The sequence below is a fragment of the Rattus norvegicus genome, chromosome 6 (assembly GCF_036323735.1).
Source record: "Rattus norvegicus strain BN/NHsdMcwi chromosome 6, GRCr8, whole genome shotgun sequence".
NCBI classification, from domain to species: domain Eukaryota; kingdom Metazoa; phylum Chordata; class Mammalia; order Rodentia; family Muridae; genus Rattus; species Rattus norvegicus.
Window position 1 is genome coordinate 126,872,938 of NC_086024.1, and position 23,715 is coordinate 126,896,652.

Here is a 23,715-nt window from a genome sequence, read left to right on the forward strand (position 1 = left end):
GTTGTGATTCTAGGGTTCTAGATGAGAATCCTCGCAGCCAGGTTTTAGGTTCTTTTTTTTTTCTCCATTTCCACCTTTTTTGGTACTTTCTGCTCAACTACGTGTAATACCTCCTCTCCCACTGAAAACCTCATTCCAAAAAAGGCATTCTCCCAATACCTAGTATTTGTGTGAAAACTATAGCTAGTATTTAGTTAGGGCTGACTTATAATAGTCCACTTCTAAGTGCGATTTAATGCGGCATTTTTGATGTGTGTGTATGTTGTAATATTATTATACAAATGAAGAAATGTAGGCACTAAGAAATTAGAATAGCACAGTGTCCAACACAGTTGCCTGTCGGAATGAGTATCAGGTCCCAGGATAAATGTACAATATCTGAAGGAGGAAGCGTCGATGGGGAAGTGAAAAGTCCAGTAAAATGTTGAGTGGCTCGCGCCGGGGGTGGGGGAGGGATTGACAAAGATTAAGTGTTATTTGGGCGCGGATCTTGTGTGGTGGAACCATTTTAGGTTCTTCAAAGTCAGCAAAGAAACTGGGTACAAAGACTCATTCTCCTAATCCTTGCACCTGAAGGTAGGAGGAGTATGTTGTGTTGGACTGTGGCAGCCTGTAACCAGGGTTTCTAGGACGATCCTGCCCGCCACCTCCCAACCAAAAACAAAACAAAACAAACAAAAAACCTACAGGAGGTTACAGATTTTCAAAACTAGAGACATGGGGTCAAATTAGAATTTTAGAAGATCACTGGGGAACAGAATACTTGAAAGGCATTTTGGGAGAAATGAGGAGACAATGGTGGTCAGAACTCCAGTAGTGATTTGAGAATGGAGAGAGACCAATTTGAAGTTTCAGGAAGCAGACTCAGAAGACTTTGGTGAGGAACTGGGGTGAAAGGGGTTATTGTTAGGAAAGATTTGTGGGTGTCTGCTGTAGGTACCACCTAAAGAAGGAGTAATACTCCAACCAGAAATACTGTGCAGAATGAGCAGGGTCTTGGGAAGGGAAGACAAGGGTTTAATTTGGGGAATAATGAGTTTAAATGTCTGTGCAACATAAGGTACTTTTGTGAGTAATAGATGTCTGGCCTGGAGTTTACAGAAGCTGTTTTGAGCTGTGAGGTGAGATTCATTGCAATTTAGAAGGTAACTGGCTATGAGGTTAAGAGCATTTGCCACTTCTCTTGTAGAGGACCTGGGTTTGATTCTCAGAACCCACATAGAGGCTCACAGAATTTGGTATCTCCAGATTCAGGGGATCTGATGCTTCTGCAACATACCTAGTAGGTACGGTGACACACATACATGCAGGCAGGCAAGCACTTATACACATAAAATATAAAGAAAAAATGTAAAACACAAGGTAACTAAAATCATCAAGACTGAACATAATCTTAGAGAAAAGCAAGAGATTGAAAAGAGGATCAAGAACTAAGCCCTGAAGATAGAGCAGTAGGCAAGAAGGGTGCAAATGCTAATGAACATACTGAACTGCAAGGCCCAGCCAGTGTTACATGCTGCCAGGAAGTCCAGGGGCATAAAGACTCATGAGACCGCTCAGTTTTATGTTGAGATCATTTTTGTGAGACAAGTTCAAGAAAACAAAGGAAGTGAGAGGCAAGAAACTGAAGACTGCCAGTAAAGACCAGCTAGCTAATCAAAGGGGTGCCATATTGTTGAATATTTTGTATGCAATTTCCTCTGGGGATAAAACAAGAAATAGAACTGTCCATATTGGAGGGAAACTCCTTACCACACAGAATATTCTAAAGGGAGATGAAGTCCACCTTGTAACGAAGCTAGTGAGATCATAGAATATTCTAAGGACAGGAAAAACAGTCAGTCTTACAGAAGGGCATCTTAAGCTCAGAAAGTAAACAAGTATGAGACTTCTGGAAGTCCCTGAAACCGACAAGATTCACTAGGCTCCTCCTTCCCCAAGCATATATAAACAGTAGGACTATTGAGAGACACTCTCCAACAAGCAGAGTTGCCTAGAAGAAGCAGAGACCAGCCAAGCTACCTGTAAGGGACACTCCACCCTGAAGAGCTACCTGCAAGTTGTGTAGTGTGATCCATGTTTCCAGCTTTTGTGGGCTGTTGTCATGCTGGAGTGGGTTTTGGTGTCATTTCTGTTCCTGTAAGTAATCTCAATAAGACTCAATTGGTTCACCAAATTGGACTTTAATGGTATCCTTACTTTGGCCTGTTATCAGTTCTCTGAGTAGATGTTTGTTCACAGTTCCCCAGGAACAGTGTCACACAACATGGGAATAGCCCATGTGCTTAAGGAATTGTGGCTTAACCAGGAAAATACAGCCTCCTAATAAGAAAATGAAAACTATGTTTTCTAGTGTTTTTTTTTAAAGATATAATTGTTCAAGTGAGTAAATGAAGCTGGGCTGCTATAAATGTCTGCACTGGGTAAATTACTATCAGAGATTTACTGCTCATTTATGGAGACTAGGGTGTCCAAGGTGAAGGCTAGAGCAGACCAATGTCTTGGGAGGCTTTTTTATTATTATTATTACTGTGCCTTTTGCATGTCTTCATGTGGCAGAAGCGTGAAGAGGACAAGCTCCCTTCAGCCTCCTTTATAAGGACACACTTATTTAAAAGGTAACCAAAGGGTTGGAAAGATGACTCCATGGTTAAGAGCATGTGGTTCTCTTCTAGAGGAAAGCTCTACTCTTATGACCAGGACACATTCATATCCTCTTAATATTAATACACCTTTCAACCTGTAAACTTTGGAGATGACACAATTTAGGTGATAGCACTAAAGCTGGAGACTCACTTGTGATTCCCTTCCTGTAACTGTTACACTTTGTTCTTCCCTTCAGTCTATATACTGTGTATCTGTCTCCCACACCCTCTCCCCTTGTTATATTGCCACTGCTAAGTTCAAACCATATGGACTCTTGTGTAGTCCCGTCCCCAGAACTATGAATTGATTCCACCTTAATATGTCCAGTTCATGGCATTGGCAGTGTCTTTTCGAAAATATAAATCTCGCCAACTTTTCTTTTATTGAGAAAATGCCTCCATAAGATCCAGCTGTAAGGCATTTTCTGAATTAGTGATCAAAGGTGGGAGGGCCCGTTGTGGGTGGGAGGGCCCATTGTGGGTGGTGCTATCCCTGGACTGGTAGTCCTGGGTTTTATAAGAAAGCAAGCTGAGCGAGCCAGGAGAAGCAAGCCATACCATCATGCCTCTGCCTCTGCATCAGCTCCTGCTTCCTACCCTGCTTGAGTTCCAGTCCTGACTTCCTTTGGTGATGAACAGCAATGTGGAAGTGTGAGCTGAATAACTCCTTTCCTCTCCAACTTGCTTCTTGGTTGTGATGTTTGTGCAGGAATAGAAACCCTGACTAAGACAACAGCCGTATCATTTCATCCATTTTAGGTCATTAGGATTCTTGATATATTCCATGTTTTCTTGTGCTTGCCAGTATTTTGTCCTATCTGTGACCAGGTTTTCACTGTTACCCATTTATATGCATGATTATATATATATATATATATATATATATATATATATATATATGTATATGTATATGTATATATGTGTGTGTGTGTATGTGTGTGTGTGTGTGAGAGAGAGAGAGAGAGAGAGAGAGAGAGAGAGAGAGAGAGAGTAATAAGTAGAAAAAACCCAGTGTCCAATATCTGGTAAATGGATATGGATATATGATGTGGTCCGTGCACATTTTAGTAATTTTCTCAAAAGTGGAAACTTCCCTCCTAGAAACAGAAGTATGCAAGGCTCCAGAGCTAAGGAAGCTCATGAAACTCCAGAGACACCAAAGTTTTCAAGACAAACAAGCCTTTCCCCAAGGTTCTATAAGCAATAAAATCCCGGGGGTCAGGATAGGATACTCTTCAGTGGGGCTGCCTGTAGATGACAGTTTTTGTAAGTTGTTGCCTGTGTTGAGATGCGCTTTTTAGTGTTAGAGCTGCTTTTCAGTCACCCATGCTCCTTTAAGTAACCCCAGTAAGCTTACTGGTTCATCAAGACAGACTTGGATAGAATAACTCTTTGGTCTGATGTTAGTGCCCTTGTCTAGGATGAACAAGTGTTGGTTCACATCTCCCCAGGAGGTCACACAACACCAGACAAGGAGGGTTTAGCCATTAAACAAATGAAGCACTGATAAATATGATAACACAAAGCCTAAAACAAAACAAACAAAAAAAGCAGGCTGAGGGAATCCACACACAAAGGCTATGTTAGACGAATAGTTAGATGGACTATCCAAAACAGCCCTACCACTGTCTGGGCTGTATGGACCTCCACCCCTAAAAGAGTAAGTTTTAACTTTTGATTAAATATAATTTGCTGGTCTTTTAAAAAAATAATGCTGTTCTGTCTTTGGAAAATCATTGCCTAATCTAATTTTTAGCTATGATTTTACCAAACAAAAACCTAGCATCATCCTTCAGAGTTCCCTAGAAGAACACTTTCTTAGTCTCCATAGACTATTACCAGGTACTGGAAGCCAGACAATAATAAAGAGGTTGGTTTTGTTCACAATTCTGAAATTTCAAGGTCCAGGGCCACATCCAGTGTTGACCTTGTTGCCAGTCCTGATACCTGCCTGGTATAAGGTATCACACAGCAAATACAGATACATCTTTTCTAAGGTCACCAGGAATTCAATAACATGTGGCAGTCTATTTGTCTGGTCTAAACCTAATCACCCCTCAGAAGCCCATTTCTTTTCTTTTCTTTCTTTTTTTAAAAAAATACTTTTTTCCCATTTTTATTGAATTGGGTATTTCTTATTTACATTTCAAATGTTATTCCCTTTCCCAGTTTCCAGTCCATCGGCCCCATAGTCCCTCCTCTTCCCCTTCTATATGGATGTTCCCCTCCCCATCCACCCATTACTGACCCCCAACAATCCCATTCAATGGGAGTCCTGCCTTGGCAGAACCAAGGGCTTCCCCTTCCACTGGTGCTCTTACTAGGCTTTTCATTGCTACCTATGCAGTTGGAGCCCAGGGTCAGTCCATGTATAGTCTTTGGGTAGTGGCTTAGGCCCTGGAAGCTCTGGTTGGTTGGCATTGTTGTTCTTATGGGGTTGCAAGCTCCTTCAGCTCCTTCAGTCCTTTCTCTAATTCCTCCAACGGGGGTCCCATCCTCAGTTCAGTGGTTTGCTGCTGGCATTCACCTCTGAATGGCATTATTCTGGCTGTGTCTCTCAGGAGAGATCTATATCTGGTTCCTGTCAGCCTGTACTTCTTAGCTTCATCCATCTTATCTAGTTTTGATGGCTATATATGTATGGGCCACATGTGGGACAGGCTCTGAATGGCCATTCCTTCAGTCTCTGTTCTAAACTTTGCCTCCCTATCCCTTCCTATGGGTATTTTTGTTCCCCTTTTAAAAAAGAAGTGAAGCATCTCATTTTGGTCATCCTTCTTGAATTTCGTGTGGTCTGTGCATCTTGGGTAGTTCAAGCATTTGGGCTAATGTCCACTTATTAATGAGTGCATACCATGTGTTTTCCTGTGGTTGGGTTACCTCACTCAGGATGGTATTTTCTAGTTCATTCCATTTGCCTGTGAATTTCATAAAGTCATTGTTTTTTGATAGCTGAGTAGTACTCCATTATGTAGATGTACCACATTTTCTGTATCCATTCCTCGTTGAAGGGCATCTGAGATCTTTCCAGCTTCTGGCTATTATAAATAAGGCTGCTATGAACATAGTGGAACATGTGTCTTTGTTGTATGTTGGAGCATCTCTTGGGTATATGCCCAGGAGAGGTATAGCTGGGTCCTCAGTAATGCAATGTCCAATTTTCTGAGGAACCTCCAGACTGATTTCTAGAATAGTTGTACCAGTCTGCAATCCCACCAACAATGGAGGAATGTTCCTCTTTTTCCACATTCTTGCCAGCATCTGCTGTCGCCAGAGTTTTTGATCTTAGCCATTGTGACTGGTGTGAGGTGGAATCTCAGGGTTGTTTTGATTTGCATTTCCCTGATGACTAAGGATGTTGAACATTTCTTTAGGTGTTTCTCAGCCATTTGATATTCCTCAGCTGTGAATTCTTTAACTCTGTACCCCATTTTTTAATAGGATTGTCTTTCTGCAGTCTAACTTCATTAGTTTTTTTGTACATTTTGAATATTAACCCTCTATCAGTTGTAGGATTGGTAAAGATCTTTTCCCAATCTGTTGGTTGCCGTTTTGTCCTAACAGTGTCCTTTGCCTTACAGAAGCTTTGTAGCTTTATGAGATCCCATTTTTTGATTCTTGATCTTAGAGCATAAGCCATTGGTGTTCTGTTCAGGAAATTTTTTCCAGTGCCCATGTATTCGAGATTCTTCCCTTTTTTTCTTCTATTAGTTTGAGTGTATCTGGTTTGATGTGGAGATTCTTGATCCACATGGACTTAAGCTTAGTACAGGGTGATAAGAATGGATTGATATGCATTCTTCTACATGCTGACCTCCAGTTGAACCAGCACCACTTGTTGAAAATGCTATCTTTTTTCCATTGGATGGTTTTGGCTTTGTCAAAAATCAAGTGACCATAGGTGTGTTGGTTCATTTTTGGGTCTTCAATTCTATTCCATTGGTCTGTCTGTCTCTGTACCAATACCATGCAGTTTTTATCAATATTGCTCTGTAATACTGCTTGAGGTCAGGGATGGTGAATCCCCCGGAAGTCCTTTTATTGTTGAAGATGATTTTAGCTATCCCAGGCTTTTTTGTTATTCCAGATGAATTTGCAAACTGTTCTAACTCTATGAGGAATTGAATTGGAATTTTGATGGGGATTGCATTGAATCTGTAGATTGAGAAGCCCATTTTTACACAGTAGTCTAAGAAGTTTCTGTTCTCTTAATGCTTCACGGTGGAGATAACACACGGATTTCTAAAGGACACACTGAAAATATGAGGGGGAAATGGTAGTTATGGCTTAATAACACTATTCCAAAAGGAGAAACAGAAAATTAAATGCTAATAATAAATGGGATACCTATGTATACAATGATGTGCTCAATTTAGTCGTTTTTGATTTTTGAGGCAGGGTCTTGATATCCTTGGCTGGCCTAGACTTGCTATGTAAATCAGGCTGGTGTTGAATTGACAGCAATATTTCTGCTTCTGCCTACTGAGAGCCCAGGTTAAAGGTTTGACTAGCACACCTGGCCTCAGTAGCTACTTGTGCCTAATACTTGAAGGTTACCTCAACAGAACATAAAAAGGATATAAATGGTTAGCGCAGTAAAAGGTATAAGGCAGCTGGAAAGATGATGGCTCAGTGGTTAAGAGCACCAACTGCTCTTTAAGAGGTCCTGAGTTCGGGTTTGGGGATTTAGCTCAGTGGTAGAGCACTTGCCTAGCAAGCGCAAGGCCCTGGGTTCGGTCCCCAGCTCCGGAAAAAAAAAAACAAAAAAACAAAAAGAAGAGGTCCTGAGTTCAATTCCCAGCAACCACATGGTGGCTCACAACCATCTGTAATGAGATCTGATGCCCTCTTCTGGTGTGTCTGAAGACAGCTAGTGTGTTCATATACATGAAATAAACAAGTCTTTAAAAATAAATAAAAGGTATAAAAAGAATCACACTTTAAATTCTTCTAATTAAATAATAAACTTTTTTTATTTCTCCAATAACTTTTAAAATGTGAACATTCTGTGATTTAATCCGTTTTTACTTCCAAGTAACTTCTTCATTGGGCCTCAGTTCCCTGTATGAAAAGAAATAAGGAAAAACAGTAAACAAACTTTAGAGATATTAAAATTTTATTTTATGTGTGTGCCTTATATTTGCAGGTGCTCTAGCAAGCCAGAAGAGGGCATTGGATTTCCTGGAACTGGACTTACAGTCAATTGAAAGCCACCATGTGGGTATTATGAACCAAACCTTGGTCCTCCTCAAGAGCAGCAAAGGCTTTTAATCCCTAAGCCATCTCTAAGTCGCCATGGTAAATAAAAATTATTAAAGGGCCAGAACTTTATATTTGTTTATATTCTATCAAATTGACTAAGACTTACATTAGATTCATTATATCCACTCATTCATTCCACCCTCAAACTTTTACTGCCTGTCTTTCCCCGTTTAAAGAACTGTAATTTCTTAGTTTACACGACAGCTCTGTTCTTCTGTCTGCACTTAATGGTTCCTAGATCCTTTATAGCTTCTTTCATCTTTCTTAAATGCTGGACGTGTGAATTACACACCTGCAAAGTGACACTGGATGCTACTCAGTCTTTATGCCCCTTGAGGGTAGACAGCTATACCCATTGGCAGATGGCTACACTATCTGGTCTTGTTAGCCATTTTCGGCTCAGGTAAGCTGGTGGGTGTTCCTACTCAGTTGCCATATGTAAAGCACCATTCATTTCAGCCGTGTCAAGTCAGCATACCGTAACACATATGAAAGTGTGTATGATAGGTTTGGGGCAGCTGGCTTGAATTTTGTTTCTACATTAAAACATACTCTTTAAGTTTTAAAACTTCTGACTTTGCAGAAGGGAATACGCACAGGGAAGGCCTCAAGGAAGAGGGCAGCAATAAAGGGTAATTTTAAAAAAGACAAAACACTGCATGTTTTCTGTTACATGCAAAAGTCTAGGTTTAAACATGTGACATGAAACAGAAGGGACTCCATTTGGAGAGGAAGGGAGCCCGTGACGGGGACTGAAAAGGACAGATGCATGCTTGTTAGGACGGTGCCAGAATGAGGGCACTGGAAAATGGCTCAGTGGTTATGAGCACTCCGAGGTCATCCGCACTGGGGAGGCTCACAACCACCTATAACTACAGCTCCAGGGGATCCAATCCCATCTTCTGACCTACAGGGGCACCCACACACACGCGACACACATAAATAATAGGTTTTTTAAAGTTATTTTGTATATTAGCTGAAAAAATTAATAAAAAAGCGAAACTTTCAAAGATCTGAAATGGCTAGATTTAAAGTACAGATTGTTTACACTCCAGAGGCCATCACTGTTTCATCCAACGACTAAATGACAAACCTGAAGTATCACTGGCGATCACTGTTTCATCCAACGACTAAATGACAAACCTGAAGTATCACTGGCGATCATTGTTTCATCCAACGACTAAATGACAAACCTGAAGTATCACTTGACTGCCAACCATTAGAGTAGGAAAAAAAAACCACTTCTTTGTTTGGAACAAAAGAGACAGAACTCCTCAAAGCTGCCATGAACTAACCTTTGAAATAGCATACTCTTATTCCGGAAGGCAGTGAGCTTTTCATCATCCTTCCTGTCTAGATAATATCCAAAGGCGAATCCCATAGGGACGAGTATATGAACCCAGTGCTCACGCACAAGCTGGAGTAAGGTCATCTTGACTGCTAAAACAGAAAAAAAAAATTATATGCAAAACGCAACTGTCTTCGAAATACTCAAATAAATGGTAGGCGGGGACTACTATGGGCTGGGAACAATAAACTGCAGAGGGAAACCAGGGTGGAAGAAGAGTGGATACAATCAATGCATGCTATATGAACAGGAATTCTACTGATATGTACAATTAACATGTTAATAAGTACACTTTGGTTTGGAGATTTTTTTTTTTTTTGAGACAGGCTTCATTTTACTACAGTTATATTCTGGAACCCATCATGTACATGAGGCGAACCTTGAACCTGCAAAAGAAGCTCCTGGCTGCCTTCCTGGTACTCAGATTATAGGCGTAAACAACCACACCTGGCTTAAAACAAGTCATCTTTTGAATTGCATCTGAAACAGGAAGATAGCTTCCTGTTATGAGACTTGTTAAAAGTATGAGCCTCTTTAGGTTTGCTTGGCATCAGAAAGTAATTAAACCTTAACTGAAAACCTGGCAGTGGTGGCAGACACCTTTAATCCCAGCACTCTGGAGGCAGAGGCAGGAGATCTCTGAGTTTGAGGCCAACCTGGTCCACAGATCGAGTTCCAGGACAGCCGAGCTACACAGAGAAAAGCTGTGTCGAAAAACAACACAAACAAAAAAACTTCATTGAAGATTAAATGATAACGGTTAATATAAGATTCACTGTGCTCAGGGCAGTGTAGTGGCTTTTTGGATGAAGGCACTTACTGCCAAGCCTGACTGAGTTCAATTTCCAGAACCCACATACATCATTGAGGGAGAGAACCACTCCTACAGGTTGTACTCTGACCCTTGTGTTTACACACACACACACACACACACACACACACACACACACACAAATAAACAATAAAAAAGGATACTGGAAATTATAATGGAAGATTTTAAATTTATCTACAAAAACTGTTCTCATAATGCAATGCAAATTTAATATTTTACTAGTAGTGGAATTTTTGAGTAAAGATACATTTATTAAAAATTGTTTTTGGGGTTGGTGTCCCACTCGTGGTGTGCGGTCGTGTATCTCAGGCAAAGCATGGCTAAAAGCTTGCGGAGTAAGTGGAAAAGGAAGATGCGCGCTGAGAAGAGAAAGAAGAATGCGCCAAGGGAACTTAACAGACTCAAAAGTATCCTCAAAGTTGACGGCGATGCTTTAATGAAAGATGTTGAAGAAATAGCCACTGTGGTGGTACCCAAACATTACCAGGAGAAAATGCAGTGTGATGTCGCTGTGGATGATGAAAAGGATGACATGAAAATGGAAACTGAAATTAAGAGAAACAAAAAGACTCTTCTAGACCAGCATGGCCAGTACCCAGTATGGATGAACCAGAGGCAAAGAAAAAGACTGAAGGCCAAGAGAGAAAAGAAACGGGGGGAAAAGCAAAGCAAAGGCCGCCAAGGGCCTGGCCTGGTAGACTCTTAAAGACTGGAAAGGGAGGCAGACGTGCTGGTGCACCCCTTTAACCCCCGCGCTCAGGGGGCGGAGGCAGGTGGATCTCTGAATTCGGGGCCAGCCTGGTCTACAGAGTAACTCTAGAGAAACCCTGTCTTGAAAAAAACAACCAAACAAACAAAAATCCAGAAGCTATTTGTTTTCATATTTTAGTTTGAACTTAGTTCTATAATTCAAAGCCAAAATAACTCCTTCGTTTTGGGAACTTGAATAAAATGTCTTTGATAAAAGGTTACGTGAAGTTGTGATTGGATACTGCCTGATATGGAGTATTGTGAGACACCTCAATCTTGTGAGCATGAGTCTAGTTATTTGATGTTACAAAATGGCCATTATACTTAGTGCCTCAGAGTAAGCGTACTTATATCAACAGAGTTTGGACAGAAAGCTTGAGATCGTCATATTAAAAAAATAGGGTATCAAGGGGCTCAGGAGGACTCAACTTCTGTTTGTTGGGTGGGTGACTGAAAACCAGCTCCCAGGGATGTGCCCTCTTGTGGCCTTCACTGTCACCCCCTCATTCACATGCACAAGCTTCCCACCCACTAATAACTGAAAGTCTACAAAGGACATCGGTGGACTTTACAAGTGGTGCTTACTTGAATTGCTTATTTTTGATAATTCATAATAAACTATATTTTGTGTGGAGAAAAAAAAATTGTTTTTGTAGGATAAAAAACTGAAAAGAAAACAATGCCACAAGATCAAAAAAATTAAATTACCATAAAAGAAAAAAGAATTTATAGAATGGGTACTAGATACTAAGTTATCATATTTCTATATAGAATGTATAACTCCTCACTTTATATGGATACAAAAACAGCTTAACTTGGGGCTGAAGAGATGGCTCAGTGGTTAAAGCACTTGTTCTTTCAAGGATGTAGGGTCTGTTCCCAGTACCTACACACAACTCACAACCATCCGTAACTTCAGTTTCAGAGGATCCCATGACCTCTCACTTATGTGGTATACTGACACATACATACATCCATGCAGACAAAACAGGCATACACATAAAATACATTTAGAAAACAACTTAGCTCAATAGCTATTAATTGCAAGCTGCTGTTCAAATTCAGTTCTCTCCAAACAATGCCTCCTGTATCCCAGCACACTTCCCTTCCTTTTGAGCTGATAGTTCTGGTTATTTAAGTGCTTTTTAGTTTTTAACACTTTACAAAAGGCAGATGAAGAACAGAACTGGCAATCAAGTAAAAAATAGCAAAAGTGTGCTGGATTCAATAAAAACACCACTGAATTGCCAATTTTCTGTGAAGATTTGCATACACTGATGAAATAAAACCACATCCACATGTGAATGAATATACCACGTACAATGGTTGAGAGGACATGTCCACCCTAGAGAAGCAGTGCATTATTACTGCCAGCAAGAGTGCTTAATCTGTGTTCACAGATTACATTCTTGCTTTATCTGAATTGGTCTCTATACTAACACATTTCTAATTATTTCTCAAATTTTTAAGAATCTAGTTCCTAAAGCCAGTGTTAGACTGTAACCATTAAGTTAAACGTTGCAGTTACTATATAGTTCATAACATTTTCACATAGGGAATTCCAGTTTGAACATCACTGATCTCTAAAAGTATTATGTAGCACACATGAGATAAACATATATTCACACCTTAGCCATCTGTTAGTTTTGTTGTAGCCTGTTGCCTAGTTACAGCTGGAATTCTCTACCTTACCTATCCATCAGAACCACCTGGGGAGTCCTTTTTAAACTAGAGACTCTGCTTAACCTCCAAGGTGAAGCTGGAATAACAGCCATTTCTACTGGCACTCTGAGAGACTGATTTGATCTGACTCTATCAGGAAAGAGAGGAGTTAGGACTATGGGGCTCTTGCCACTTATAGACTCGTATAGACTCCAGAACTCACCCACTGGCTTGAATACAAACGCTTCTTGGAGATTTAAATGTAAGTAAAGCCAATCTTCATTTTCTATAAGAAAGTTGTTCTCTTACCCTTTATTAAGCAGCATCATCTGCATTTAAAGTATTTCTTGAAATGTTAACCAAGAACTCAACAAGTGAACTGATTACCTTTATAAACTGGAGCCAGTTAAGTACGGAGATGATAAAGACCGTTGCAAAGTTTGCGAAGTCACTTTTAATAGCACTCAACTGCAAAATACTAGTCAATGTCTGTGTTCATGAGACTGTGTTTGAGTTTGGCAAACCCAGTGGCCACCTACACTTTCTGTCCTTATTGCAAACTTAAGGGCCAGAAAGATGGACTCAGCAAGGAAAGGTGCCGGCCATCAAGTCTAAGGACCCTAGCTTGATTCCTAGGACTCACACAATGGAAGGAGAGCTGACACCAAGTTGTCTGCTAACTCCTGCATCAGTGAGTGTGCTCAGGCATGAAAACGCACACACAAACATGCAAATGTTTTTTTAAAGCCCTTCGCTCCATTGTTTATACAGCATTTCTGCATGAACAAGTACGTGCTGCTTCCCAGCTCACAGCCACCTGTGGGCTATGAGTCATTCCTCCTGCCAATTCTACACGACGGGTTTGGCCTGGCTCTACCTAAAAGACAAGAGGTAAGCCTCATGGGCCTCTTGCCGCATAGGGCTCGCACACACTGGAGGCATACTGACAACAGTACTAAGAAACAGATTCTTCACAGAATCCACGGTTGGCCTCTGCCACCATGAGGGAATATCTGTAAGGGGAAATGACAAATCTTTGTCCTAGAGCGGCCTCTCATATTCCAGTATATACTCGACTAGCTTGGGGAGCAACGCAGTGAACATCATCTACATAGATGTTTGTCTGCAAGTAGATGAGCAGCGAGGGCAAAAGTGGACATCTTTGAGGCAGCACGAGTTTCCATAAAATGGGTAAGAGAAACAGAGTGAGGATCTTGGTCATGGGCTAAATCCATAGAGCTTCATCTAGTATAGGTGAAGGTGGTGAGGACCTGGAAAAGCTTCACTTCAGGTGTTGGGTAGGCTAACAATGTTACCAAGAGGATAGGGCCAATTAATGCTTTAAGGACTATATTCCTGGCTGCTGCTTAGAAGAGCACACATTAATAGTCTTTAGCGCTTCAAATTTACTTTTATTAAACTTTTTGTACATGTGTGTGTGCCTAAACATGAGTACAGGTACCCAAGATGGTCAAAGGCATCAGAGCTCTTTGGAGCTGGAGTTGTGAGCCGAGAGCTGGGGTCCAAACTCGGGTCCTCTGGAAAAGCAGCAAGCACTGTGAACTACTGAGCCCAGCCATCTCCCTAGCTCCAGGTGTTTTGTTTGTGGGGCCTTAAGAAGAATTTTGTTGTTATCTCAGAAATTTGGAGCAGCTATAGTATTTTTGATTTGTTTTTTAAGACAGCGTTTCTTTGAGGCCCTGGTTGTCCAGGATCACAGGAATCTGCCTGCCTCTGCCTCCCCTGTGCACCACTGCCTGGTGCTTAGTATTGGGATAAACAAAACAAAAGAACTGGGAAGCTGGGCAGTGGTGGTGCACTAATCCCAGCACTCAGGAGGCAGAAACAGGAGGATCTCTGTGAGTTCAATGCCAGCCTGGGCTACACAGAGAAACCTTGTCAGGAAAGAAGGAGAGGGGAGAGGGAGGGGGAAGTGGAAGAGGGAAAAGGAAGGAGAGAGGGGGAAGAGGGGGAGGGGGAGGCGGAGGGGGAGAGGGAGAGGGAAAGTAGGTTTTATCTTAGGGCATTAAGGAATTATCCTGTCTTTGAAAAACACATTCTCACAGAGCCACACATTGTGCCTTGGTCATTTATTCTTTAATTTTAAAGTGATCCTTTTGGGGTGGGGGCAAGCTTCTTAGAACTGAACAGGTTGGGTTTTTTTTTTTTGTTGTTGTTGTTTTGTTTTGTCTTGAGACAGTCTTACTGCGAAGCTCTGGCTGGCTTCAAACTTACTATCCCCCTGCCTCATCCTCACAAGTAGTTGGAATTACAGATGTGGGCCACATGGAAGAGGTGTTTCTGCGTCATCACTAATCCATATACTCCTCACCATACACTGCAGGTTTGTTAAGTAACAACGTCTCAAAACTGGGAGCATTTTTTTTTTCAGATGAAGAAAACCAAATTTAGTTACAGTAAAGTAACTTGCTTTAAGTTACTGGGTAAAGAGTCAGGATTAGCAGAGTACCCAGGCAATCTGTATCCTGACATGGCTTAAAACTATTATGTTCTACTTACTCTCCTATGTACGGAGGTAAACATTTAACATTTAATAACTCCTCCTTTTCTTTCTTCTTTGCAGAGCCTAACTGTATGTATGTGTATGTAGACAGACAGACATGTACACCAAGCTAGTCTCGAATTCACAGAGATGCCTCTGCCTCCTGAGCACTGGTAGGCATGCACTACCACACCCAGCTTTTGTTTTTAAAAACAAACAAAAAACAACAAACCCCACATATATCCTAATATTTTTCTCTAACACAAGTTTCTTCTCCCTTTTCAAGAAAACAAACTGCCGTCTTATTTTGGAGAGTCACTCTGGATTCACGCTGGAAACATGTAGACTTTTTAAGAGGCAATACCTTGTGTCCGACTGGACCCCACAGTTCCTTATTAAGTATTACAAAGTATCACCTAAGCCAAGGAAAACAAGTGAATGCATGGAGCTATGAAACCTTTGCGAACACGACATACACACGCTGGAAACCACGCAGAAAGCCATGTTTTTAAAAGGCAAATGGGTAAGTGCGGGTTTCACGTTTAGGAGAGTTGAACCAGGAGGCGGATGCCTGGGCGAATGTTCCCTGCTTCTGGATAGGAGCTGCATTCCCTACTGTGGGTTCAAGAATGGGATCCTTGAGAGCCCTTCCTAGTCCCTCGAGAGCGAGGCCATCGGATCGTCCCCAAAGACGCTTTGATTAAGCTAGCATAGCGAATTCTCTGTGAAAGGTGTGAAGCTGACAGCGCGCAGAGGTCACCCGAAGGCGACCCCGATTTCCCCTCCATGAGAGCGTTCCCCAGAACCCTCCCGCCTGCACCACCACAGAGGGTGGCACTGGGGTCCCCAGACCCACCTTCAGCCCGGTGTCAAGCGCGACCAAGGACAGCCGCAGGGAGCTAGGCCACTGGCGACGGCGGAAGCCGTGACCCAAGGAGCTGCCACTCGCCGCGCCCGCCCTGAGGAGAGGGGTGGCGATGGCCAATCGACGCCTCTCTCTCCCTTCTCACGAGTGAGTCCTCTACATTTTGAGCTTTAAATATCGTGATAGGTTCTGGATAAAACTTGGATCCAAGCTGACAAGGTTTGCGAGCTTGGCGCCGTCACTTTCCCTGAACCGGTTCCTCGCCACCCCTACAGATGGTGTCGCCCGGGTCGTGCCCGCCTCAGCCGCGCTGCTCAGGCCCAAGATGGCGGCCACCACACAGAGGCTCCTGCCGGCTGTTCTCCGCCGCTGAGCGCGCGCTAGGTCTACTCGCTCTCCGACTTGCGTTCCACTAGGGGTTGGGAAGGGCAGCGGTCGGTACCGGGGGAGATTGACCTGGCAGGTGAGGATGGGAGAAGAAAGGAGCCTTCTCGGGTTGGGAGGAGGCCCTCAAGGAGCTGGGTTCCCGCATCGGCCCGGTGTCGCCCGGACGCGCTCCCGCGGTTTCGGTTGTGTCCGTCTCCGTGGTTCCTGGAACAAGCGTTCCGCAAGGGGAAGAGAAGGCTGAAGCCTCGGGGTGTTTGGAGCGCTCCTATGGTTCCTCCTTTGCCCCTTGCCCTCCTTCTGTCCATTTCCTCTGATCTTTCATCCTCTGGAACTAAAAGTTAATCGGAGTCCTGCTTGGGCTCTTCCCCTGTTGCCGCTTTACTCCCCAAGCCTCCCCATCTGTGCCTTTCCCATCTTGGGTTCAGAGACCACGAGGCCAGGTGCCCTCCTAGCTCCTTAACTTCAAAGACCCTTGAGAGGTTTATGCCACGCCTTGCTAGAATTAACGTCGCGCTTAGTGCCTCCACAATCACTGATTCCCAAGATCCCATTCTTATTTTCCTTGCTTATATACGTTTCAGGAAACCAGAAGTCAGGCCATTTCCAAGCCCCGTACTCCGGCCCCAGTGACAGGGAAAACTTAAGCATCTTCTGTGCCTACCCTCTAACCTTTAATTTTACAACTCCCTTGCCTGTTTCAAAGCCTCTCTTTACCCGTACGAGTAAAGAGAGACTTCTCCCACTCTCTAAATCCCAAGACTAGTCCAGATCCCTCTTTGCATATCTCTCATTGGTTGTCCTCAACGTGCACGATCATTCTTTTTTTTTTTTTTTTTTGGTTCTTTTTTTCGGAGCTGGGGACCGAACCCAGGGCCTTGCGCTTCCTAGGTAAGCGCTCTACCACTGAGCTAAATCCCCAGCCCCGTGCACGATCATTCTTGAGAAAGCAAGTATGTGATATATATTCGGGATGAAGCAAAGGTAGTCCAAATTGGGTAGACATTCCTGGGGGAATTTCTGATATGGTGAGTTCATTGCTTTCCGCACATTTATTTATATTGCTGTGAGCACTGTGCTTGGTTTGGGAGATGCGAAGACGATCGCTTTGGTACATTAATCCGTTCGAAAATACTCCTTTGTGCTAAGTAATCAAGCTTTACCTGGGAACAATGAAAAGACTGCACCTGAGCTGGATCAAGAGGAATTTGCTAAGCCTGGGAGCAGAAAAGGGATTAAAAACATGAGAAGGCTGGGTACTATGGGGGAGATTTAAGAAACAAAACAAAAGTGAACTAGTGGTTGGTGAAGACTGAAGGTGGCGAGCTTGGCTTTCATTCAGTTATCTTGGAGCTTGGCTTTCATTCAGTTATCAGGAAGCTGGTGCACACTTGGCAGGGAGTGGGCATGAGGTATTTATTTCTTAGGGTGGTCTGGCATATAAGGGTATGGAGGACCAACCTGAGTCATGAAAACTAAATGAAATTTCAACCATTCAGGTTAGGCAACAAGCACCTCCATTGAGGAAGGAGAAGAAAGACCTGGAGAAATGAAGTAAATGCTACCTACACAGGATTCCGATAGTGACTACCAGTTTGCTGGTAGTGGGTGGATGATGGTTGGTGATACCATTGAAGTCAGTCTGAGACGTGTACATAAAAACAGGGTGGTGCCAACTTTGCTCTTAAGCAGTGGCAACAACATAATGTTTCCCAGCCCGAAGCACTGATTTTGGAGTCTAGACCTTTGCTATTACCGTAGCCACTAGCAGCACTGAGCACTTGAAATAAGGTTGGCTTGAACAGGGATGCATTGGAAAGTACACGCTGTACATAGTGCAAAAACAATGTAAACTGACTCATTATATGATGGCCTGTTGGGATGATGACTTGACACTGTTAAAACATCAGGCCTTGCCTCTTTTTGCTTTAAATGTGGCTGAGAAAAAATTTTAGATTACATCCGTGGCTCACGTTAGTCTAGACTAATAATGGGAGAAGGATGAGTAAGGAGGCAAAATTTGAGCTAGTCCTTGAGAGAATAGCAAGCTGACGTCAGGCAGCTTCTGGTTACTCCTCACCTCGCTGGCCAGTAAAAACATTCAGTTATTTGTTTTTATTTTCCCCCCTCCAGCAGTAGATACTTTTTAAGGTTGTTTTCTTTTTGTTTGTTTTAAACTATCATTTCACCATAGCATGTTTGTGTGTGTGCGTGTGTGTGTGTGTGTGTGTGTGTGTGCGCGCACATGTGTGCTGGTATGGGTACACATGGCCACAGCGTACAAATGAAGGTCAGAGACAGCTTGGTGGAGTGGGTACTCTCCTTCCACCAATGGGGGGTGCAGGGGATTGAACTCTGGTTTAAGTTAACCACTGAGCTACCTTGCCAGCCCTTCCTTCAAAGACTTGAACTATGGGTAGTTGTGTGTAGGGATGTTTTAGATTACTCTGGCAGTAGTATTTCTGTCTAGGTAGAGGTGGGCAGGGAAGCTGTGGGGAATGAATGGAGAAACCCAAATATAAGTCGATGAGGCCTGCCATCCAGGTATTGCAGTGAGGACAGAAGAGGGATAGTACATACATGCTCTGAGGGAGAAGCACTCCAGAATCCATAGGAGATGGTCCCAGAGAAATACACGGAAGACTGTCAGCCTTGGTTACTTAGCTAATAACCAATTAATTGATAAGGAATTAAAAAATACAGTTGAGACAAAAGAAATTTAGTCTTAGGATCCGTGGAGAGGTATTTGAGTGTAAATAAGCAATTCCCCTTTCTCTGTGTTTGGTCTGTTGGTGTCCAGTCATGCATACCTGCCTATTTTCCATTAGTTCAGAGTCGCCTGCGTCGTGCCTTCTTCCTGTGTAAACGTTTCTGCATTGCCTACAGCACTAGGTCCAGGGTATCCAGGGGCCTTCTGCCGGGCCTGTCTTGCCCACTTGGTCAGTCTGTCTGTCTGTCTGTCTATGGTAGCACGCCCGGCTGAATTTTTCACTGATACCCTCTAGCTTTGTAGTTTTCATCTTAGCTGATGTTATTCCAGTCTATTAGATGTCATCTCTCTCTCTCTGCCCTGACCATATAAGTCTTTAATAAGTAATCTGAGTTCCTTTAATAACAGAAGTGGTTGAGGATTTTTTTTAAAGGTACTTACTGAACAGTATATAGAAGCAGGTTGTAACCAATTTGGCCCATAATTACTTATTTATGTTTTATATTCCTTTTGTAAATTTAACTCCTTACAATTTATGTGCTCTCTTTTAGATTTATTTTATGTGTATGAGTTCTTGGCTGTATGTATACATGTGCAACACATGCATACACGTGTGCCTGGTGCCTTTGGAGTCTAGGGCTTTGGAGCCCCTGGAACTGAGGTTATGAATGATTGTGAACCACTGTGTAGAGGTTGGGAAGTGAACCTAGGTCCTCTATAAAAGAAAGCAAGTGCTCTTTTTAAATGGAACATATACGGTCAGGCATAATTATACATGCCTGGAATCCTAGCATTTTAGAGGCTGAGGCAGGAGGATTAAGAATCTGAGGCCATTTGGGCTATATTGTCAACCAGCAGGACTTCACAGTGAAAAGTTGTCTAAAAAAGCATGCACTTCTGTTGCTTATGCCTTAAAGACAGAAATTAAATCATAATCAGAACTAGAAGTATATTGGTGTGTTTGTTAGCCATGTTATTGGGTTCTTTTTTTTTTTTTTTTTTTTAGATTTACTCATTTATTATATATAAGTACACTGTAGCTGTCTTCAGACACACCAGAAGAGGGCATCGGATCTCTTTACAGATGGTTGTGAGCCACCACGTGGTTGCTGGGAATTGAACTCAGAACCTCTGGAAGAGCAGTCAGTGCTCTTAACCGCTGAGCCATCTCTCCAGCCCCGTTATTGGGTTCTTAAATCTACCTCCCTTACAATCCTTATTACTCCCTAATCCCTTCCACCCTTCCACACTAGGCAGTAGAGAAAAAAGGTTAGAGGGAAAGGGAGTGTAGACCTCTTAAGACTACTTCCTGCTCATTGGGGCATTGGGTTCCTTGGCACAAGTCCAATCTTTGTGGTCAGGTTATCTCCAGCTTCTCTGTCTTTGCTCAGGACCACTTGACAAACTACAACAGGAACCAGCAGTAGCCACCACAGGCCCTCTGGAGGCTCTCCCATTTATATCTTCTCCAGAGTCCCCAGAATTCCAAATGTAAACTATGCACAGCTGGCAAAAATTACACCCCTGCTAGTGTACTCAGCAAATGGTAGTCACCCGCTGGGTAGCAGCCTCTTCTCCCACACCCAGGATTAAAACAAAAACATATTCACATGACATAACTTTTTTTTTTTTTTTTTTAAGAAACCAAAATTCTCACTACAGACATAAATTACAATTACATTCAGGAGACTTTTTAAAAAGATTTATAAAGAACTTAATACATTTGCGTTTTTTATATTTTTGGGTGGAATATCAGTAGGTAATGAATCTGGTAAAGATACAGGTTTACCACGAGGACCTAAAAGATACTTTTCATCTGTTAAAGTCTGGGTCTTTCTGTAAAAGTTAATGTGAATTCATTCAGTTATTGCAAGCACTTTGAGTTTGATTTCATAAAGTGAGAGCTGAAGTAGATTTAGTGAGACATTTAGCTCAGTGCTAGCATACTTGCTAACATGCATAGGAGCCCAAGTTTGTGTTCAAAAGAAAGGTAGAAGATGCCTTTGGAGAATATCGCCTAGATTCTCTTCAAAATTATATTTATGAACACTGTTACAGAGTAGAAAATTTTGCCCCGCATCTCAAAAAAGTAAGCAACCAAAGGGAGTTGGATCATTAAATGTAGACCCTGCATTAGCTGCTGAGCCCTCTCACCTTCTGTTAGCAAAAGTTTGCTACAGAACTGTTCATGCTAATCTTTTTGGAAAATGTGTAGTAAGTGTCCCCACACCAGGTGTATGCTGCATGCCTACTTTGTGTCAGTTTTTTGTCTTGAGAATTGCAGACATAAGATACTGTCAGAATTAATTGCAAACATTAAGGTAGGTTTCAGTTGCTTACAGTGTAGCACAAGTGTTAACATTTGAGCTTCCTGAAAACCATGTTTCTATGAATGTATACATTTTGCATGTGTGTGTTCAGGACTGTGGGAGAAAGAAAGATCTCAGATTCTCGGCAGAGTGTATACAGGACCTCTTATACAGAGAAGAACACAGGCAAACTTATCGTCCAGCTAAAGGAAAACCAGATTGGCCTTGGAGAGAGAGTCCTTTATTCACTGCCACTTAGTACTGAGCAATATGGGTGGTGTAGTCTCTGCTCTAGATATTCTCCACATTATATGGACTCCTCTACCCTTCGTAAATGTATATCACCACTAATGTTGTATGGGCTGGAATCCCCAGGTGAGAAGTTAATTAACTTGCCCTGATTCTTGTAGGAGTGGATTGACATCTGGATCAGTGATTCCAAAGTCCACTACTATTCACAGACTTTCCCAGGGGGGTTTCTGAAGGACTCTGTAAACAAGGTTTTGTCCTTTTATTATATGGTTGTGATGGAATGGATGTTAACATGCTAGCTTTTAATCAGTCTGGAATTTCTGTGTACTTAAATTTTGAAATAATCTGCCTGTTATATGGACTGTGCTTTTATGTTTAATTATATTTTTATTCGCAGCACCTTTTAGATACTCGTTACTGGACCGGAAAGATGACATCTATCATCAAGTTAACTACCCTCTCTGGGGTCCAAGAGGAGTCTGCTCTTTGCTATCTTCTCCAGGTTGATGAGTTTAGATTTTTGTTGGACTGTGGCTGGGATGAACACTTCTCTGTGGACATTATTGATTCCCTGAGGAAGTAAGTTATGGTTCAGACTTCTAAGGTTTTATTAAATCAGCTTTAAAAACTCCTCAGCCAGACAGTGGTGGTATAAGCCTTTGATCCCAGCACTAGGGAAGCAGAGGCAGGCAGATCTCTATGAGTTCAAGGCCAGCCTGGTCTACAGAGCAAGTTCCAGGCATCTTGGGCTACACAGAGAAACCATGTCTCAAAACAAACAAACAAAAAACAGATCCTGTGGGGTTGGGGATTTAGCTCAGTGGTAGAGCGCTTGCCTAGGAAGCGCAAGGCCCTGGGTTCGGTCCCCAGCTCTGACAAAAAAGAACCAAAAAAAAAAAAAAAACCAGATCCTTATACTTGCTATCATTTCTTTAGTTTATAGTAAATTTTATTTATGATAAAAAACTAAATTGTGGCCATTGTAATTTACAAAATTTTAATCGGCTGATAAGTTGCATTTTGAAATACTACAAAACCTTGTTACTTTGCTAGTGAACCAGAGAAAGTATGCTCTTTAAGTTTTGGAAAGAGCATGAGTTTGTCAAAACCTGACGACTGATGAGAGCTTTCCCTGAGAAAGCTCTGCCCTTGCATCATATGACCTCACTTTCTGTGTCTCCATATTCTGACTTGATTCTTTGAGTGGCACCCACCTGATACAAATACATCAAGGAAAAAAAATCAGTTACATTTGCACCATTACTGCTATTAGTGAACGAAAAAGGAGACCTTGGAGCCAAAAAGGAAAAAAAAAATCTCTAAGGCATCTCCTTTATTCCTGTTGTCCCTGAGGTTGTATCCTTCCCTGGTTAATGATATTTCTACAACTGGCATGTCATTTTGTCACCAAGCTAGCAAGCTGAAGCAAAGTCAGTAACAACTATGTGAGCATTTAAATGTTGCTACCTGATACCCACTTAAAATCAACTTATATGTGGTATCTACATCTTCCTTTTCAGGTGTTTTAAAGTGCACCTGATACTGTAGTAATAGTAATTACAGCCATGGGAGGTCACCGTGTTAGCCCTTGGGTTTGCTCTTCAACCTTGGCACTCTAGAGTGGGTGAATCATGATGGCGGTTTTGCCCTTTCTGCTCAAAGAACTGACAGAGCTGCCCTCTGCTTGTGTTCACAGGCATGTTCACCAGATCGATGCAGTGCTCCTGTCTCACCCCGACCCACTCCACCTCGGTGCCCTCCCGTTCGCTGTGGGGAAGCTGGGTCTGAACTGTGCCATCTATGCAACAATTCCTGTTTATAAAATGGGCCAGATGTTCATGTACGATCTTTATCAGGTAATTGAGACAGTTATGAGAGAGGCGTTCATGTCCCACTCGTGATCATTTTTAATCCTTGGCTTGATTTTCTTTTAGTCTCGACACAATACAGAAGATTTTACCCTCTTTACATTGGACGATGTGGATGCAGCCTTTGATAAAATACAGCAGCTAAAATTCTCTCAGATCGTGAACCTGAAAGGTAACGTATCAAACGCATGGACTGATGTAGCGGAGGCTTTGTTCTTTTCTTTTTTCTGTCTTTGTGTTTTTAGCATTTTAATTTTTACAGCCCCAGGAGAGCCAACCCGGAGCCTCATTCATGTTGGGCCAGGAGTCTTCCCCATATGTAGCT

General features: G+C 42.3%; 2 protein-coding genes, 1 long non-coding RNA gene and 1 pseudogene across 8 annotated transcripts in view; 3 read left to right on the forward strand and 1 right to left on the reverse strand.

Annotated features, from left to right (window-relative positions):
* Positions 1-93: 93 nt before the first annotated feature.
* On the forward strand, positions 94-8,746 carry LOC134479251 (uncharacterized). Its single transcript, XR_010052329.1, has 2 exons — positions 94-877; positions 7,792-8,746. It is a non-coding gene; the product is annotated as an uncharacterized LOC134479251 (long non-coding RNA).
* On the reverse strand, positions 7,600-15,998 carry Ndufb1 (NADH:ubiquinone oxidoreductase subunit B1). Of its 2 annotated transcripts, none has more exons than XM_056985555.2 (3): positions 15,859-15,998; positions 9,203-9,344; positions 7,600-7,706 (listed from the first exon to the last, which is right to left on the reverse strand). In XM_056985555.2, the coding sequence occupies exons 2-3, from the start codon at positions 9,337-9,339 to the stop codon at positions 7,670-7,672; spliced, it is 174 nt and encodes a 57-aa protein (XP_056841535.1). In that variant the 5' UTR covers positions 9,340-9,344; positions 15,859-15,998; the 3' UTR covers positions 7,600-7,669. The 2 variants fall into 2 exon arrangements, with proteins under 2 accessions (XP_056841535.1, NP_001389475.1); NM_001402546.1 differs by having other exon boundaries at positions 9,203-9,347; positions 15,859-15,927.
* Positions 10,341-11,053, forward strand: Llph-ps1 (LLP homolog, long-term synaptic facilitation factor, pseudogene 1; annotated as a pseudogene).
* Positions 12,480-23,715, forward strand: part of Cpsf2 (cleavage and polyadenylation specific factor 2) — a 32,218-nt gene continuing 20,982 nt past the window's right edge. Inside the window, exons 1-6 of one of the 5 annotated variants that reach the window (XM_063261763.1) lie at positions 12,480-12,761; positions 15,084-15,175; positions 15,289-15,525; positions 21,920-22,101; positions 23,219-23,378; positions 23,457-23,562. In XM_063261763.1, coding sequence (XP_063117833.1) covers positions 15,505-15,525; positions 21,920-22,101; positions 23,219-23,378; positions 23,457-23,562 — 469 coding nt within the window. In that variant the 5' untranslated portion in view covers positions 12,480-12,761; positions 15,084-15,175; positions 15,289-15,504. 5 annotated transcript variants of the gene reach the window in all.

Coding starts and splice junctions, on each gene's coding strand:
- Ndufb1 (XM_056985555.2), bottom strand. CDS start 9,339: ATGACCTTACTCCAGCTTGTGCGTGAGCACTGGGTTCATATACTCGTC. Junction 7,707..9,202: donor AAGAGTATGCTATTTCAAAG/GTTAGTTCATGG, acceptor CTTTTCATACAG/GGAACTGAGGCCCAATGAAG.